At 40.8% G+C, this 19,097-nt stretch overlaps 1 protein-coding gene across 2 annotated transcripts in view; it reads left to right on the plus strand.

Annotated features, from left to right (window-relative positions):
* Nucleotides 14,055-19,097, plus strand: part of LOC109722335 (CRM-domain containing factor CFM3, chloroplastic/mitochondrial) — a 56,160-nt gene continuing 51,117 nt past the window's right edge. The window contains exon 1 of one of the 2 annotated variants that reach the window (XM_020250359.1): nt 14,055-15,086. In XM_020250359.1, coding sequence (XP_020105948.1) covers nt 14,193-15,086 — 894 coding nt within the window. In that variant the 5' untranslated portion in view covers nt 14,055-14,192. The remainder of the gene's footprint in view (nt 15,087-19,097) is intronic. The other variant, XM_020250358.1, reaches the window with a different exon arrangement.

The following is a 19,097-nucleotide window of genomic DNA, read 5'->3' on the forward strand; positions in this document are numbered from 1 at the left end:
ATCTGTTCGACATGCCCGAACCGAACTAAATTGGTAGCGGTTCCGGGGCGTGACACTTGTATTGTTGTGGCACGCTATACAAATATAGGAAAAACTCTGTCCACCTAGACAATGGGGTCCTGTATTTATGGCGAGTCTGTCTCATCTCTAGGTTATAAAAAAAATGGTATTTCTGCTAATCTTATTTTCAAATTTGACCATAATTTCTTATAAAAAGGGAATCCGAAGACGTAACAATCTGAACTTATACTTATTTCTATAATAGATAGTTTTTGCTTATATCCGAACCGAACTAAGTGTAAATGTAAAATGTACACGCAGACAAGGAATGTATAGACATTATTTTCCTAAATAGACAGTCCGTCCCAGGACTTTTTTATAAAATGACCCTCCAAAAATTTGCAATTTGGAAAATGACCCTATCAAAATTTTATTTAGAAAACCCTCCTTTCGCCACGTGGGCGCCAGGTCAGAAATTTCTTATGAAGAGGTGAATCGTTCACCGTCTTCAATAAGGCGGTGAACGATTCACCGCCTTTGTAATATATATTATAAAGGCTGTGAATGGTTCACCGCCTTCACTAAGGCGGTGAACCATTCACCGCCTTTAGGGCAAAACCCACCTCCAGCACAAATCCGCCTTTCCAAATGTTGAGGGCTGTGCCCTTGAGAAGACGGTGCATGGTTCAACGCATTCACTAAGGCGGTGAACCATTCATCGCCTTTAGCGCAAACCGAACGCAAATCCGCGTTATGAAGTGATGAGGGCTGTGCCCTAGAGAAGATGATGAATCGTTCAGCGTCTTCACTAAGGCGATGAACCATTCACCGCTTTATGAAGACGGTTAACGATTCACCATCTTCATTAGGTATACCCCACCCCAACACCTCTTCCTCTCTCTCGTGCTTTCGCTCTCTCTTTCTCTCTCTCTCTTTTTCTCTGCCCCTTCCTTGCCAAGAGCCCTCGCCGGTCGCTGCCGCCCCTGCCATTGTCGGCCTCGTTGGTCGTCGCCGCCCCTACCGCGGTCGCCACGGCCGGTCGCTGTCGCAGGTAGCTTCATCAGCAACAAACATTGCAGGTAGCTCCATGGCATTGTTAGATTTTCATTTAAGTTAGGTTTTTATTTAATTTTATTACTCTTTAGGTATTGTTGGCTACTTGCTCCATGGCATTGTTATTATCGTAGGTATTGTAGGTATTGTTGTCATTATTGACATTGTTAGACTTGTAAAAATTAGGTTTAAATTAGGTTAAGCCATTAGCCTAGTTTAAACTAAGTTTAAAGTTTTTGTAGGTATTGTAGTTTAAGCTAGGTTTAAAAATACGAGCTCTTTCTTGTCAAAACTGTTTGTTGGAATTTGTGCGGGGGTAAGGAAGCCTTCATGTGGTCCCTTAGCTTTTTTCTTTATTAATTTTTTGTATTATATTCATTAGATATTTTGAGAGAAGATTTGAGAGTTTTTTTTTCTGTATAGTTAAAATGGCTAATCGTTGGATGTCTTTAAGTATTCATTACAGCGTTTATCATTGACTTACCAGCCTCGTGAGCAGACCGAGAGAGCTTTGGTATAAAGTCCCATATATTAACTATTATTTTAATCTTATATTTAATATAGTTTGGGAAAAGTGAGTTTTTATTTATAATGCAAGTGGACGCATTATGACAGACTCATTACAGCATTAGACAGCTAGTTCATGATCTGCCTACAATCCATACGATGCTAGAGTCTTTTGTTAGAAAGGATGTGTACGGTAAAATCGCATCAAAAAAAGAAATTAAACAAATTTGATTTTAAAAAAACTCTTGAGATCCGATCTCAAGAACCACGCAATTAGAATCCTTCGTGTTCTTTAAGATTAAAGAGGAAAGGCAAAATCTAATCTTTACCTTTGCGAGGATAGATCTTCACCGCAATGTGATGATCGTGGAATTAGGTTCTCTTGAAGCCACACATGCGTCTGGTCTCTATAGGTATCCACACGAGGTTGGTGATTTGATTGATGTCCTCACCGAAGTGCCAGCTTCCTTGCAAAGGACGTCCTTCTTACTAGAAGATGGAAGAGAGGAAGAAAAAGAGAGATGATGACTAGGGTTTTCTAAGAACTCCCGTATTTTATATAGAGGGACATAATCCTCATTTTAATGATATAATAATCATTAAGGATAAGTGCAAATCTAGATTTAAATTTATCCTTTCCTTAATTGGTTTCCTAATTTGATTCGACTGATTCGACTTGAACTTTATCTTAATTTAATCATATCAAATTAATAATACAATATTTGCACATAAATCCTCTCATAATTTACTAACTATTAGTAAGTCCTCTCTTATAACATTTATACTTTAATACCACTAATTTGTAACAATTATAAATTAGTCCAATTATCAACATATTGACAATTAGGTCCTCCGGCAATTTAAAAATCGTGATCTAGCTATCCGATCAGTTACAACCTCTTATGTGTGTGAACCCATAGATTCTATTCTATTTGGTAGTGAGATATATTTTGATCACTTTCAACAATATCACTGAAACTCCTTTCAGTGGATCAAAATAATTCCAATTCAGTCAAATGAGAATTATCGATCATGTAGATAATTCTCATGAGTCTCACAATCCACCAGTGACGCCTAGCAGCATATAGTGGCATTCCAGTAGAATGGAATACTAAACCTCTTGGTGCAGTTATCGTATGATACAGTTCTCCTATCATGAGTCCCAACTAGATAGAGGTCATGGAATAACTCGTCAAACCCCGTCGTCTGTCATATGTCAAATTTATTCGACTCGAGTTTCTAATATCGGAAACTCTTTTCGGGTATTAACTCTTCCATGACTAAGATCTTCTAAACTCGATCACATAAATCACATAGGACTAACGCTCCTATCTACCAAGGAAGATAGATTCTACATAAGTACACACCCTATTCCTATAATGAACCTACTGCAGCCAACATGCACCGCAAGGACCCGAATGACTAGGGATCAAGTATATGTACAGTCAAACTACAGTAACCTCATTGTGAATAGCTGAGGCACCACAGGTCAAAGGACCAGTCACACTATTTAACATTAAGTAAGTCACTGACAAGTGAGTAGACATCCAAGTGACTTCTCACGTTGGTCACGCTCGGTACCCTTGTTCTCTAACAACCACTTGCATATTCGCTTCAGTGTCCCCCCACTGTCGACTCGAGACTCGTCTACCCAGAAAAGGAAGCGACCTATGCACCAATCTTATTAGATCAATCACCGTCCCTGTGTTGATCTATCGATTGGAAGCATTTAGGAATTAACCACCAATGATACGTGTCTCAAATTCTCAACTCTTAAGAATATATATCATCATCTTATTAATTCCTTGGACGATTCATGGACACATACAAAACATGAATAGAATAAGAACCCAAATTTATTCATAATATTTTAAAGTCAAATACAAATTTATGTCCTAAAAAAAAATATGTGTCGACCTGGTTAGCTTCTAGGGCATACATCTAACATCTTTGATGGGCATCTGTGCCCATATTGAGTTGTTACTGGAGCATGTTCCTATCATACCTGTTGTCATGGATATAGGGGGTCGAGATTTAGGTTATGCCTCGATATCGGGTCATCAAATGCGAATTCACCTTTTCCTATTGGACCATATTTGTGACGCACTGGACCTTTGCAAATTGCGAGGTTCGAGTGTTTGGATGTATTTCGAGCTTTTCCACACTTAGTGGAGGGTTGTAGAATGTTTTCCGACCTAAAGAGTTCGAAAACTGGAATTTTGGATAAGTTCTGAGAGTTTTCACTCTCGGGGACCGGTCCCTGGAAGGAGAGACCGGTCCCCCAGTGAGCAGTGCTGCGGCAGCCTTGAGGCAACCGGTCCCTGGCGGGCGAGACCGGTCCCCGAGCGCGTCTACGCAGTGAGAGACCGATCCCGCGCAGNTTGAGGCAGATGTTGTACTTCTTATTGTTTCTTTTATTGTCTAGCTTTATTTCTATACTTTGGTGTAGATGATAGAACTTTACTCGCTCTGATATCATTAGTTGCTAGTTATTTTACTTCTCTATTTGTTCTATCTCTTGCTTTACTTCCGCTTTTATTGTAGACGCCTTATATGTGTAGACATATGGCGGGTCTGGGCACGCTACCGGGAGGGCCTCCGCCGGTCCTCGGGCGTGACAATATTCGACATCGAGCCAGCAGGTGTCACGATCTCCATCTCCTACTGACGCTGGAGTTATGCCCGCCGCCCCTTCGACATTTTCTTTTTTGACATTGGACTCACTTCCGCCACCAGTCTCTCGAGTGTACTTTAAATCTGTCTATTCTCGTCATCATGGCTGTCACGCCCAGAGCCCGCCAATTTGGTTGGTTCGAGTACGCCAACAGACGCCGGACAGACAGCACCTCCTCTGTTTGCCCAAGGCTTAACAAGACATCAACATGTATATAAATTTTGCGCAAGCAGAAACATACATATATGTCACGCCCCGGGACCCGGCATAGGCCCGCCCGGTGCGTGCCCAGACTGGCCATATGCCTGTACATATAAGGCGTCTACAACAAAGAGGTATGAAAGATAAGAGTAAGCAGTAACTAGAGATATCAGAGCAAGTATACAACTAATTCTACCAACAGAAATGAAAGAAAGAGAACTACTCAATTAAAGTATAACATAGTGTAATATAGCAACCGTCTCAAAATACGCACAAAAGGGTGGTCTCTATACACAGATACAACTCTCAACCTCTCCAAAATAAAACCAATGAGAGGTATACCACCTATCAAAAAGTCCCTCGCCAAAGCAAGCTAGCTCGAGGCGACACCCTTGCCGCGATCCCTTGCCTCTCCCGGAGTGGAAGGCTCTTAAAGGAAACATAAAACAGAGGGCGTGAAAACTATAATTTATAGTTCCCAATGGGCAATTACTGACCTGAGCAAAATGCACCACTAGGCCCAAAAGCATGAGTAGATAAAAGAACTACTAGTAAGCTATGATATGTAAAGCATGTAAAGAAATGCTAATCTACAATGTCACAAGCATACATGATGTCAACATGGTATACATCTATTCTTATCATTGTCCAATATGCTAATACATGGCTTGTATGCTCCAACATGGCAAATAAGTATGCTATAATGCAATCGGCAATACTATAAAGTATACTATATGTCTAAATGCCCAATAAATCCAACTACTATGAACTGTCTAGTAGTGATTATTACTTATATGACTCCGTGTCGATTTTCATTTCTAATTAAGGATCTACACAAGGTAGTCCGGCTTGTGCTGCCTAAGTGCCCGTGGTAGCTCCAGCATTCCCACTAAAGGAATGAGTCTATCCATGTAGGCCCCGTAGGCTTCTCAATACCACACGAGCGATCACAAGTCGCGTAGGCTAACTCCGGAGTGCCAGCTTGTAGGGAGCGACCCTCACAAGCGTGTGCGAATGTGCACAAATGGCAAGCAAGCGTAATCATCACAAGTCGCGTAGGCTAACTTCGAAGTGCCGGCTTGAATGAAGCGACCCTCACAAGCGTGTGCGAATGAGCACAAATGGCAAGCAAGCGTAGTCATCATCTGAAAAATTCGATCATCATGTCTCTAACATGATAATAGCCACTAGCAACCTAACGGTCTAGTTCTATGTCTCAATGTGAAGTTCTAATATTCACTAAGTCTAATGCCCCTTTATGACATTAGAACATTGCTATAACCCAGCATATTTCAAATTCAAGGCCCCTTTATGGCATTATCTTACTAAGTTCACACATAGCTCAAGCTCAATGTCACTTCATGACATTAGCTCACTAAATCCATACATAATTCAAGCCTAATGTCCATTTATGACATTAGCTTACTAAATCCATACATAGTCCAAGCCTAATGTCCCTTCATAACATTAGCTTACTAAATCCATACATAGTCCAAGCCTAATGTCCATTTATGATATTTACTTACTAAATCATACTTCACTCGAGTCTAATGCCACTTTATGACATTATGTTAGCTTCTATGCTAGGCATGAGTTCTAAGTCCAAGAGTGCAACGCACATATCATTTTCACCAAATGAAATATGATTCCAGGCCACAAATAAGAATACTATTCACATGCTTAAACCCAACATGGAACTCTCTACTACATAGAGGTCTAAGAATGCAATATACATAACAGATGTATTTTAAGCATTCTAAAATTTTCAAATATTCTATCTAGCATGAATATGCATGCATTTTTATTTTTTGATAAATAAAAACCATCATAGGGATGATTTATTCCATTTTGGTGAGGCCAAACCCACCGAGTCTCCTCGGGACCCTTCGTTTGCGCGAAAGGAGTTGTCCACAATTCTCCTAGCACCCTAAAGGTAACAAAAGGAGAGTTACATGAACGTTACGAGCAACACATAGATCAATCATTAACCGAATCACAAAAAAGGGCAAAACTTACCTAAGATGGTGATAGTCTCTCTTGATCTCCAAAAGGGAGCTAGAACTCTTCCAATCCAACCTAGAGGAAGGTTCTAATCCAAGAAATCAAGCTCCAAAAGTCCTAAATCCAAAATGCCCAAATAAACCCTAAGTTTTCATTTCTAGGGTTTCAATTAACATAAAGCATCAAAACTAAAATCTAGAGGAAGAGACTTGCTACCAAACTCATTAGAAGCATCAAACAAGGTTCAAAGTCCACAAAGGGTGATGATCTTCCCTCCAACAAGCCCCAAGTCCAAGCCTTCAAGCCTTCATCAAGGTAGAAGAAGCACCAAGGAGCAAAAAAGGAGATCAAACTATAAATCCCAAGCAAAAGGGGAAGAATAGACCAAAGAGGAGAAGAAAGAGGAAGCCCTACCTTGTTCTCTACCTTCCTCAGCTCAAGGGAAGCCCTAGGGGGCGTGGGGGCTGATATAGAATTGCTACAATGTAATTACACCCCTGAAAAACTGCTATCTTTGTAGTCTGGCAAAGTGTACTGGTACAAGAGAAAGTGTACCGGCACAACTCCCACGAATGCGCAAACACGAGCCTCGGGTTGGCCAATAACCACATGTGTACCAGTACAACCATCGAGTTGTCACCGGTACACTTTCTGTACCGGTACAACCATCAAGGTGTACCGGTACACAGCCCTCCAAAACCAAATCCGAGAGTAGACCAAAAATCCAATCTTTTGGATTTTGGTGCTAAGTTTTAAACCTCAATTCTCGGGATGCGAGCCATGGGTCGGAACGCTATCTGCGATCCTCCAGAATACTTGGAAAAACTCGAAATACAGATCAAACACTCGAACCTCGCAATTTGCGAAGATCCAGTGTATTACAATATACATGGCTTTCACGAGGGCAAGCAATAGCCAAAAGTGAAAGTTCTATACTAAACATCCATACAAGTACTATGATTCATTTTAATCACATACATGCATATACACATTTACATTCTTTCATTCTTATCATTTTATACATCATAAGCTCTCAAAAATACATAGCATTTCTTTCATCCAAAACATAAGCTTTTACATGTAAGCACCATTTATACATTGGCCCTTCATAAACAAAGGGTACTAATAACAGGTATGAAGCTATACTCGGGTAATTACTGTCTAAGGCGCGATACCTTTACCGTGATCGTCGATCGACTCACTTGGCCCCAGCTCTGTAGATTATAGTGGGGTGAGAACTACAACGAAGTTTCCAGTGGGGTCGGCCGCCGACCTCGCCGACTTTCCCACTAGGTCTAAATCAGGCATAAGTAGAAGAATAAAGCAGATAGATAGGTAACCATGCTAAACAAATGCAGCTATTATGCCTGAACAAATGTTATCAATAAGGATGCTTGTCACGCCCCGTGCCCCGCCTATTTTGTCGGGTTCGGGCACGTTAACAGACCGCCGAACGGACAGGGTTTTCCCTGTACCGCGGACAGAGTCTCCCCTGTACGTCCAAGGCGTTGCAATCCATACAATGTACGAAGTTCCAACCAGGAACACATTTCATTAGAAGATTGCATAAGGAAGTATCGAAAACATAAAACAACTAAGTTATTACAGCATTCAACTTTAGATGCCTTTTTACAACACAATTACATTTTTAAACTTTTACATTCAACTTCCAATAATACAATCTAGTTATTACATCACTTAATACAAGTTTTGTACTTTGCCTTTAAACCCCTAAGCTAGACCACCAACTCGGGTATATCTACCTCTGGTCTCTGGGGTAGGGCGCTATCTACGGAGCTACGCCCTTACCTTGCACCGCCGCGCCGCTCACGTGTGTACCTGTAACACCCCAAAACAACGTGGGGTGAGAACCAACTCCATGGTTCCCAGTGGGTACGGCCACCCAAGGAAAAAGCTCGACCAATAGGTCTAATGAGGCCCTACAACATATTAGTCCAATAATGTACAACAAATGTTTATGCGATATTGAACTAAATGTCATGCCTCCCAATATGCAAAATGAAACTATGCAACCAACCAAGTAGATTACTTTAATTCTACTCTTTAACCTTAGTCATTCTTTGTCCTTGACCATTATTTACTCATAGCTATTCTTTTCTCTTAGCTATTCTTTATTCTTTATTCTTTATTCATAGATACAACTTGCTCATTGGCCATTCTTTTCTAAGGTTATTCTTATCTTGGTCACACTATGCCACTCGACTCGGTCTTGAGTCAATCAACTGCGGATAATCCGCGCTCCGTCCGGCTCGAGGTGAAGGAACTCTCACATGCACCTCAGCTAACTAGAGCCCACCGCGCTCCATGACTTAGCCACCCGGTGGCGAAATCGTCACACACGCCACGAACAATGGTTCAAGTCAACCAGCGGTATAATCCACAACCCGGCTCAACCGGTATAAACCACAATTCGGCTCACCCATCCGGCGGCGAAATCGTCGCACACGCCACGTCGATGGTATAGCCCCGGACAGCGAAATCGTTACACACGCCCAACACCACTCTCGGTGTTCCATAAGCTCTTGGATTCCGAAATCCACTTTCACATAACTCAAGGGTTGGTCTTAACCCTATGGTATCGACCTACTTAGGTACATTATCCTTTTCATTCTAGGTCCACTTGACTCTAGGCTTAATGCTTTTACCACTCAACCTAGGTTTACTTTATCTCTAGGCTCATTATCTTTATCTCACAATCTAGGTTGACTTAACTCTAGGTTCATTCTCAACCTATATTCTCTAACATTAGGTTCACAATCATTCTTATCCAACCTATGTTTATTAACACTAGGTTACATGCCACACATTCAACCTATGTTTATTAACACTAGGTTCAATATTACTCTTGTTCAACCTATGTCTTTGACACTAGGTTCAATGCCACTCGATCTACGTATATATATATGTCCACATGCACATGTCCTTTAACATAGTTCTCTATATGTCAACTTGAACTCACTAATATTTCTATAACATGTTCATCATGTGTTCTTTGAGCATTCTTACTCTATATCAATATGCACTTTATCTAGCATGCATTCTCTTTAGCAGTCACTACAACACGCTTATCATACATTTTCTTTAGCATTCTTACATTAGCATTTCTATGCATGCAACATGACTAATATATGTCATTTAATTTATGCTTTCCACTAGCATTATCTACACTATGTTATCGTGCACTATTTGGTAGCTCACATAGTATTCGTTTTATGCATTTATACATTCTACCATTAGCTACCATAATATGCATCAATGATAAATACTCATCTTAGACATACAGGTGACCTAGTCACTTCGGTAAACACAACCCACCTCGATTCGCACTCCGATTGCTTGCAGTCACTTACAATCGGCCTCCCGCGGCACCCGTGACCCGGTTCGGCCCGAACTCTCGCGTGACCACCCGAACGGCCACCAATCTCCGATCCGGAAATTATAGGTCTACGGTTAGTTGTCACGAGCCCATGATTCCGATTTCATAATTTTTGGATGTCGCCTCGGCCCTCCAGGCGGAAACGACGCTTTAACGGTCAGTTTCTTCAATAACTTCGCGTAGGCTCGACGAATCGTCAAACCGACTTTACCAACGTGTTCGTGTACCTCTCCAAGCTTGTTCTCTTGCACAAGGAGAAGAGGATGAAGATGGCTCTCTTCCTCTTAGTCTTTTTCTCCCTTCTTTTCTTCTTTTTTTTCTTCTCTTTTCTTCTTTTTCTTTCCCCTTTTCTTGCTCACGGTTGAGAGAGGGAGAGAGACACAAGAGAGGGAGAGAAGGTTGGCTGCTGCAGTGAAGGGAGGGTTGGGTTATTTGTTAGTATATAACAATTGCAAATAAACCCCCCACACAATCATATTTGCAGCAAACCAAATCTGTGCTGTTCTGCCAAAGTGTACCGGTACACTTTCCCGTGTCACCGGTAACATGAGTACGCAGAGGCCAAAACCGAGAACTGCTTCTCGGTTTCATAGCATTTGTACCGGTACACACCAGGGGATGTACTGGTACACTTTCGATTTTCCTCTCAAACCCGAGAGCAAGTTTTTCTCCTTGGGTCGCTTGCTGTACTAGTACAACCATCAACTTGTACCAGTACACTTTGCTCCAGAACTCAGTTTTAGCTCGTTTTCGACTCTATTTTGCTCCGATCGATGCTAAAACCATTCTAACTTCTTTAGAACACGCTTTTAGCTCTTCCAAGCTAATATACACCGCAACTTAATAACTTTAGAAGTTCGGTATGTTACAATGCTCATGATGCATGCAAAGTCCATTTTCCAATACCCAATCCTCTTGACTAACCCGTAGGTTTCGCCCACAAAAACTCACCAACTCAAATCCCTACTATCGGGGAGATACGCTACACCCGACGGGACCGTCCTCTGGGGAAACTCCAACCCAGTGATGACTACTCCGGAGCTCATCGCTCGAGGCGGTGCGACGGCCCTCAAGCCAAGACTTATAGGGGAGTATGATCCAATCCTTAACTATAAGGATGTCAAGTTCAATCCGATCCTTAACTATAAGAATATTATGCTCACTCAAATCCTTAACTATAAGGATGCCTCAACTATGAGGATATCATGTTCACATATGCTACAATGCCAAATATCTCATTCTCTTGCATTCCTTATACTCATTAATGCCACACACACTAAGTATTCCATGTTCTTGCATTTACTATACTCATTAATGCCACACAGTAAGTGTTTTGCTCTCTTGCATTAATTTGTCTCATTAATGCCACACACACTAAGTGTTTTGCTTTCTTTAGCATTTCTATACTCATTAATGCCACACACACTACATTACTCATGTCATAATGTCACTAAGTTTTTTGCCTCAGCTAGGTTCTTGTCACAATTCATACATTCATAGGGTTTACAACTTGTTCAATAGCTCACTAACATCTCATAGGCATCTTGTACTCGAAGTATGCAAGCATTATGTTCTCAACTCAACCCTACAATGCATGAATTTCATATACACACATGTGCTCAAGAAGTGACATTTAGACATAAAAGAAAATTCAAGGATTTCGGATAGCATCACCCACCTTGCAGGGTTGCTAAAGTGCTATGATTCAAATCCCGTGATTTTTAGCCACCTATTTTCCTTGACTGCGGCAAAACGAAGCCAAAATAGGCTTTTTCCCTAATTTCTTTGCGTAGGCTCGTCGGATCTTTGAACCGAGTCTCCCAACGCGTCGATTTACTCGTCAGTTAGGGCTACAAGAGATCAATTCCAAACTTAGATCTCTTTTGCACAAAACCCTAACACAACCCTAGATTCTGTCATCTTTTCCCATCAAGTCCTCAAACATGGAGAAACATGGAGAAAACCAAGCATTACATCTCCTAGAAACACATACTAGAAGGAGATAGCTAGACCCTAGCTAAAACATGAAAACCTATCTTTAGATTCCAAGTTTTCCTTCCACACCCTTGCACAATAGCAAACTCCACCCTCAACTTAATCTTCTTCTCCACCAAGGTCCCTCCAAGAGCCTCTATTGCACCCACCCTAGTGAGAGAGAGAAGGAGAGAGAGTTTTAGAGAGAGAAAGGGAGAGGGTTTCCTCTTTGGTAGTAAATGTGAGGGAAAGTGAGAGAGATGAGTGACCATCACCCCCAAATAGCCCCCACTTGCACACAATTGCACAAAACACCCTCCACTCCTCTTATCTCACACTGCCCAAACTGGGCATTTTCGGGCTACGAGGTTTGGACCCTGCATAGGGTCCGGACCCCATGAGCATATTTTCTGCAAAAATTACAGAATTTTCTCCCAACTGCTCACCAAGGTCCTCTACAACCCTCAAGTGCCATTCCAACGCATTTCGGGCTTTCCGAAGCATTCCGAAGCGATCCACTTCGCACTTTAGTCAATTTGGCTAAAGTTCGGTATAACCTACCGAAGTTTCGGTATATTACAATGGCGCGTCATCATAACAGCCCCGCCTAGCATCTACACCGGCCACTGTCGAGGATGATCGACTTAAGCTAAAGGAGACTCGGGTGATTCTAGAGCATCCTGAGGGCATCATTATCGCGGATATCGATCAGATGGCCGATATCGAGCCACTTGATGACGTACCTCCTGTTGACCTTGATGTTGATCATAGCCGTAGACGTGGACATAGGTGTGCACGAGGACGTGGCCGAGGATGTCGAGGGAGAGGAAGATCGAGATACTAACATTTATATAATTTAGATCGAACATATTGTATAATATTATATATCTCTTTATTTAGTTCATATTTGTATATCTTGTTGTGTTTTTGTTGATATTCCTACGCTATTAATTATATCTTGTTGTTCTACTTGTCTTGTTGTATTTCTTGTTGAAATCTTTGTTCTCGTGAAATTTCTTGCTTCAAATTTGTACAAATTGTTGTTAAAAACTAGCTAAAAAAAGGGGTTTGGTTTGTTTGCACCGCCTTTAGTGCAAAACACCAGAAATCTGCCAAAATTTGTCTAAGTGCCAGAGTTGGTGCTGAAACACAGATAAGACGGTGAATGATTCACTGTTTTCTTGAAGATGGTCAATCATTCACCATCTTATCTGTGATTTAGACAAATTTTGGTGGGTTTCAGGGGTTTTGCACTCAAGGCGGTGAATGGTTCACCGCCTTCTCAAGGGCACAATCCTCAGCACTTAGAAAGGCGGCGTCTTCTCGAGGGCACAATCCTCAGCACTTAGAAAGGCGAATCTGCGTTGGAGGTGGGTTTTGCACTAAAGGCGGTGAATAGTTCACTGCCTTAGTAAAGGCTGTAAACCATTTATCGTCTTTACAATATATATTATAAAGGCGGTGAATCGTTCACCGTCTTACTAAAGATGATGAACGATTCACCATCTTCATAAGAAATTTTTAATCTGACGCCCACATAGCGAAAGGAGGATTATGTTTTCAAATAAAATTTTGACAGAGTAAATTTTCAAATTACAAATTTTAGGAGTATCATTTTATAACAAAGTCCTCCGCGGCCCCAACTTATAGGGGGCGTTTGGATTGGCGTATTTGTAGATTCAACGTAAGTCAAGTGTAATGGTGTTTGAGTTTCCCTGAAGTGTGATTATTTTTTTGTTGTTTGTTTTGACGTAACTCGTACCGCCTGAAAGTTAAATTCAATCACTTCTGTTGTTTGTTTTGATGTAACTTGGTGCTGGTAAAATTAGTTTTTTGAGTTCCGTTGTTTGTTTTGATGTAAGTAAGTGGATCTCATTATCTCCTAAATATAGTAGCAAATTTACCACTATAAAATTTAATCTATTATATAATTAATTTTTTTATTATTATTTAAAGATAATTCTAATTTATTATAAATAAGGTAATTCTAACCCATTATAAAGGAAGTAGAGTTTAGGTTTTACTGTTTAATAAATTTTTTAGAGGAGGTTGAGTGTAGTGAAAGTCGAGTCGGCACTTTAGAGGAGGAAGTCGAGAGTAGGTGAGGTGGAGCTCTAACGTAATTTAAATTATATTATATTTTTCATTTATATTAAAATAAATAACGAAAGTAATGAAACTTGAGTTATATCACTCCACTTACACCAAAACAAACGGCCCATAACCTTTTGGTTGCAGAACTAGCATTTCCGTTGTATTCCACGCAAAATATCGCAAGCAGCTTATCCGCCTTTTCTTTGCAGCTCTTTCTCTGCCTCTTTCATGTCGCCTTTTGCTTCTTTTTGTGAGCAGAACCCCGAACATCTTCAAAGTTATTAGTAGAGAATGGCTCTCTCCTCGTCCACGGCCAAGATATCGGAGCTCCCATTCCATCGCTCCCTCCCGTGGAGCTCCCGTCCCTCCCTCTCCTTTCTCGGCTTCCGCTTCCGCCTCCTCTTCTCTGTCTCCGCCTCTGCCTCTGGCTCCCTTCGCGTCGCCGAGAGCGGAGGCGATTCCAACTCCCGGCGGGCCCCGCGGCGGTACCCCTGGGATGACGCCGCTGCCGCAGCCGACCACGAGGACGGCAAGCGAAACCCTACAACCTCTTCCACCCCCACCCGTTCCCGGCCCCTCTCTGCTCCATGGCTCCAGCAGTGGGCGCCTCTCGACTCTCTTCCACCTACTCCGTCCCCCAAAAGCGCCTCCGTAGACCGTCCAGCGGATGGCAGCCCCCAACCGGGTCCGGGTGGTGCGGGTGGCTCCATCGAGAGGATCGTGCACCGGCTTCGAATCCTAGGACTAGGCCACGGCCTCGACGAGAATGAGGACGTCCTGGCGGCGGAGGAAATCCCGTTGGACGGGAACGAGCGCTTGGGCGACTTGCTGGAGCGGACATGGAGCCGGCCCGATCAGCTGCCCTCTGATTTTGACGGGACTTTGCTGCCGTGGGAAAGGGAACACAAAGTCCAGGAAGGCCAAGACGGCTCAGCGGAGGATGGGGTCAAGAGGAAGAGGGTGAAGGCACCGACCCTTGCGGAGCTAACGATTGAGGATTCAGAGCTGAGGCGGCTGAGGCGTTTAGGGATGACACTACGGGAGAGGATTACGGTGCCCAAGGCTGGGGTAACGCAGGCCATTGCTGAGAAGATTCACGATGCATGGAGGAAGTCGGAATTGGTGCGCCTTAAGTTTCACGAATCACTGGCCCATGACATGAAGACGGCTCATGAACTCGTTGAGGTTGGTAACCAGTTCTTGCTTGATCCTTTTTTTTTCTTTTCTCGGTCATTTCTGTTGCTGTGTCTCCTAAAGATCATACACCAACGTGTCCCAGTTGGCTAAACCACTTTTGATCAAGTCCAGCGGTTGCAGATACTAGTCATGCAGTGGATTTGATAGATAGTAATATGATATTCAATGTGCTTAGCACTTGGTGTTGGAAACAAATAGTGAAAAGGTATGAAGTAGAAAGATGAAAAAGGCTTTAAGGCGTGTAGCAATGCCACTCTTCTTAAGGCTTAATCCGTCCCCACTGTTCAAACAATTTGGTGCACTGGGTCAACGAACAGCCTCCCAGGATGCAATGAAGCACAAAACTTAGATGCGTTTGCACACAGGAAGTTGAGCCTTTGGGCACTCACTCGATTAAGTTGCTAAAAGAAATAGAATAAAAAAAAGAATGAAATTATTATTATTATTAATGGAGACTCTTCAATTGTTTGTAGTTTGTACTACAGTAATCAACGTTATGGGCTTATATAGATCACGAACGGGCTTCATGAAGTGATACTTTATGAACGAATGTTTCGTAAAGTGACCTTTCAATTGTGACTCTTCGTTTGATCATAACTACCAATTAGTTATATGAGTTAAGTTCAATGAATGTAATAATTAATTCCAACGGATATATGCTCGAAAAGGCACATTATATAGTTGTGTCTTTTCTTGCTAATCCTTTCACCAAAAGTCACTTCTTTTCACATTCACTTAGTAAGAGTTGAATCTTTTGATTTAGAGTCGCATCCACTCACTAAAGGTTCACCTTTTGACTTAGAGTCGCATCTTTTCACATTCACTTAGTTAAGTTCAATGAACATAAGAATTAATTCCAACGGACATATGCTCGAAGAGGCAAACTATATAGTTGTGTCTTTTCTTGCTAATCCTTTCACTAAAAGCCACTTCTTTTCACATTCACTTAGTAATAGTTGAACCTTTTGATTTAGAGTCGCATCCACTCACTAAAGGTTGCATCCATTCACTAAGAATTGCATCCATTTACTAAAAATCAGAGAACAAAATATATTATTTTAAAAATTTCCTTACATTTCGTTAGTCTACTGACTGTAGATTTACCTTGGACATATCCACTTGTGAACATCCGAGCCTGTTCGAATGCATGAATGTCTTGCTTGCACTGTTGATGGAAAGGATGAAAAAGATATTTACGAGTGTATGGTGCATAACCTCTTGATCATTTTTCTTAGAACATGATAAGTCTCCTCCTAAGGGGAGCTTACTATACTAAAATATCGAAGTTGTTGAGATATCACAATAGATGAACAGCGAACTCCTACCGTGTAATTGCTTAAAGAAGCTCCCTTATAGCATCCGTTATGATCAGACAGCTTGTTTCAATATGTTAACAGGCCATAAAATCTTCATGCGTGAGACTAGCATAGTTCCATGTACAAGCGCGTTTCTTTCTTTCTTTCTGATGAACTGCTTATGTACGATTTCACCCCCTTTCTCACAATTATTGACATTTATACGTACTTTTTATCGTGAGGAGCTTATGCACGTTTGCACCTACATAATACATATGCATTATGCGCCTTACCAATTGCTTACATACACTGCAGCTAACCTTCTGAAAAATTGATTTGAAGTTTCAGGCTATGGATGTGTATTATCTAAGAATTAGCGGTTATGACTAATATTCGTCCATCTCCTGCTCCTCTTGGTTAACTTTGTTGTGATCTTTTAGATAAGAAGTACTCGATGTTAGAGAACTGCAATATGCTTGTACTCCGTATGCATGGTCTATAAAGGAATGGTAGCACAGCTACCGAACTTGACTTGTAGAGTTGCACTCATCTATCCTTGAAATTCACATCTTGAAAATCCAACATTTGTTTTGGCAATTTTGCTAATAACTAACAAGCCAATTTGAAGTATTCTATGCACCAGACTGATATCATTTTCATGAACCTATTTGGAGTTGACCATTTTGTGCTATGATAATATGATTGTTGGTTGGCCTTTTGCTTAACACTTTTTTTGAGAGATAGATAGAATGCTACCTGATGCTACCCGCTTCATTTATTTCTTTTAGAAATAAACTTAGCTGGAAATGTGAATCAATTAGGATTCAAACTTGGGACCTCGGGTACCAACCACCAAGCTCTTTGCCACATGCGCCAGGGACGGTTGGTTGCTTAACACTTTTTTGATCCTAGATGTTATGAACTTTGAGAAGCTGTCTAGCCCCTTTTTTCTTTTATGATAATGGATTCCTTGGCCTTTGTGTGACCCTACATCAATTTAGAATGAAGCATTACATTGAAACCATAATCGATATTTGATATTGCCATAGAGAACTTCCAAAGAGTACAAGTCTAATATAACATTTTTTCTTACTCTTCCACAACTAAAATATATCATCAGTAGCTTCTTGTCTTACCACCTAAGAAAACATTCTATGTATAATTACCTATATACCCCTTAAAACTTTTGAAAATATCTTATATACCCCTATCTTTTTTGTTTCATATAAATATCTCTCGTATATTTCTCCGTTACTCAAAAAATAATTCCATTATTAGTACCCATTAAGTTATCTCGGGTTAAATCGGGTTTAAATTTCTACCAGAGTTAAAAAGAAGTCAAAATACCTCTTTTGCCTCTAACTTACGGGCAAATAACAAAAGTTAGTGACGGAAGAAGAGTATATTAGAAAGGGCAAAAAGTCAAAATACTTCTTTTGCCTCTAACTTAAGGACAAATACAAAAAGTTGGTGACGGTAGAAAGGTATATTTGAAAGGAAAAATAGTAATTTCATAGAGATAACGACTATTTCTAATAGTTTACTAACAGAATTTAACTCTATGATTATATTTCAAAGAACTTGGAACGATAAAAAAGCATTTTTTATATTAGCCTTCTAAGCGGGGTAAATAAGAAAGTCTGGACCTTTTTAGGGGTATATAAGCAATTGCCCAACATTCTAATAGCACTAGTGATGGTTGTTCAATTGTCAGCAGTATTGCATCTGAGATGTTGTAGTTTCATTCTAAAAATCGGTTCCTTTATGCCTAGACACTGCATGCAAGGTTCCAATTTTTTTTCCCCTCTTATAACAATCCTATGCAAGGGAACCATGTTTGAGGTGCTTTGATCTCTTAATGCTTTGTAATGTCAATGCTCCAATTACATAGCTAATAGGAAGACATACATGTTGCTATTTACAACTATTTTCCTTCTAAGTTGATTTATATGGCCGAGTTCTTACCTTAAGTAGTTACGTTTGCTATGAATTCAAGGTTACTCTCTTATAGCTATTGATTGGCTGATATGGGAAATTCATAACTCCTAGATATCTGTCTTCATGATCCCAAAAACCACCATCATGCACAAGAAAGCATTAAAATTTCATAATTGCAGCAAGCATCATGAACTACTTGATTGGCATTATAATTAATGCCTTATGGGATTAATAAAGCTGCCCCAATAGATCTATTGAACCTTGCCTTCATAATTCATGGTCTAAATCCACTCAAGTATGAGTAGAATGGTTAATGTAGGACGATGGCTTCCTAGACCCCAAATTGGGACGGCCGCTTGACTTCTATTCTTTCTTTAGACTCAATACCTAGGTAAGCAACCTTATATCACATTAGTCAGTTTAAGTATGCAAAACAAAAAATTTCCTAAACAATCAGATATAAATTGTTTCGTAAATTTTTATAAATCACTTTTCAAAATTTTGAGTCTTAAAGAAGCATGTTTTACAAAAGAACTAAGAGAAATAGAACTTTAACAAAAGTATTCTTACTTCAAAAATTAGAATTGAAAACGAAAATCTCTGGTAACTAGCGATCCGTTTGTTAGGGTCTTAAACACACATTGAGACACCCGAAGGCATGATCACCAAGCCAAAGCACCCGAAGATGAGTATAAATAGCACCTGGAGGTGCATCACAGAATTACATCCGAAGGTGGGTTATAAAATTTGCACCCGAAGGCGCGTC

Source organism: Ananas comosus, linkage group 16 (assembly GCF_001540865.1).
Source record: "Ananas comosus cultivar F153 linkage group 16, ASM154086v1, whole genome shotgun sequence".
NCBI classification, from domain to species: Eukaryota; Viridiplantae; Streptophyta; class Magnoliopsida; order Poales; family Bromeliaceae; genus Ananas; species Ananas comosus.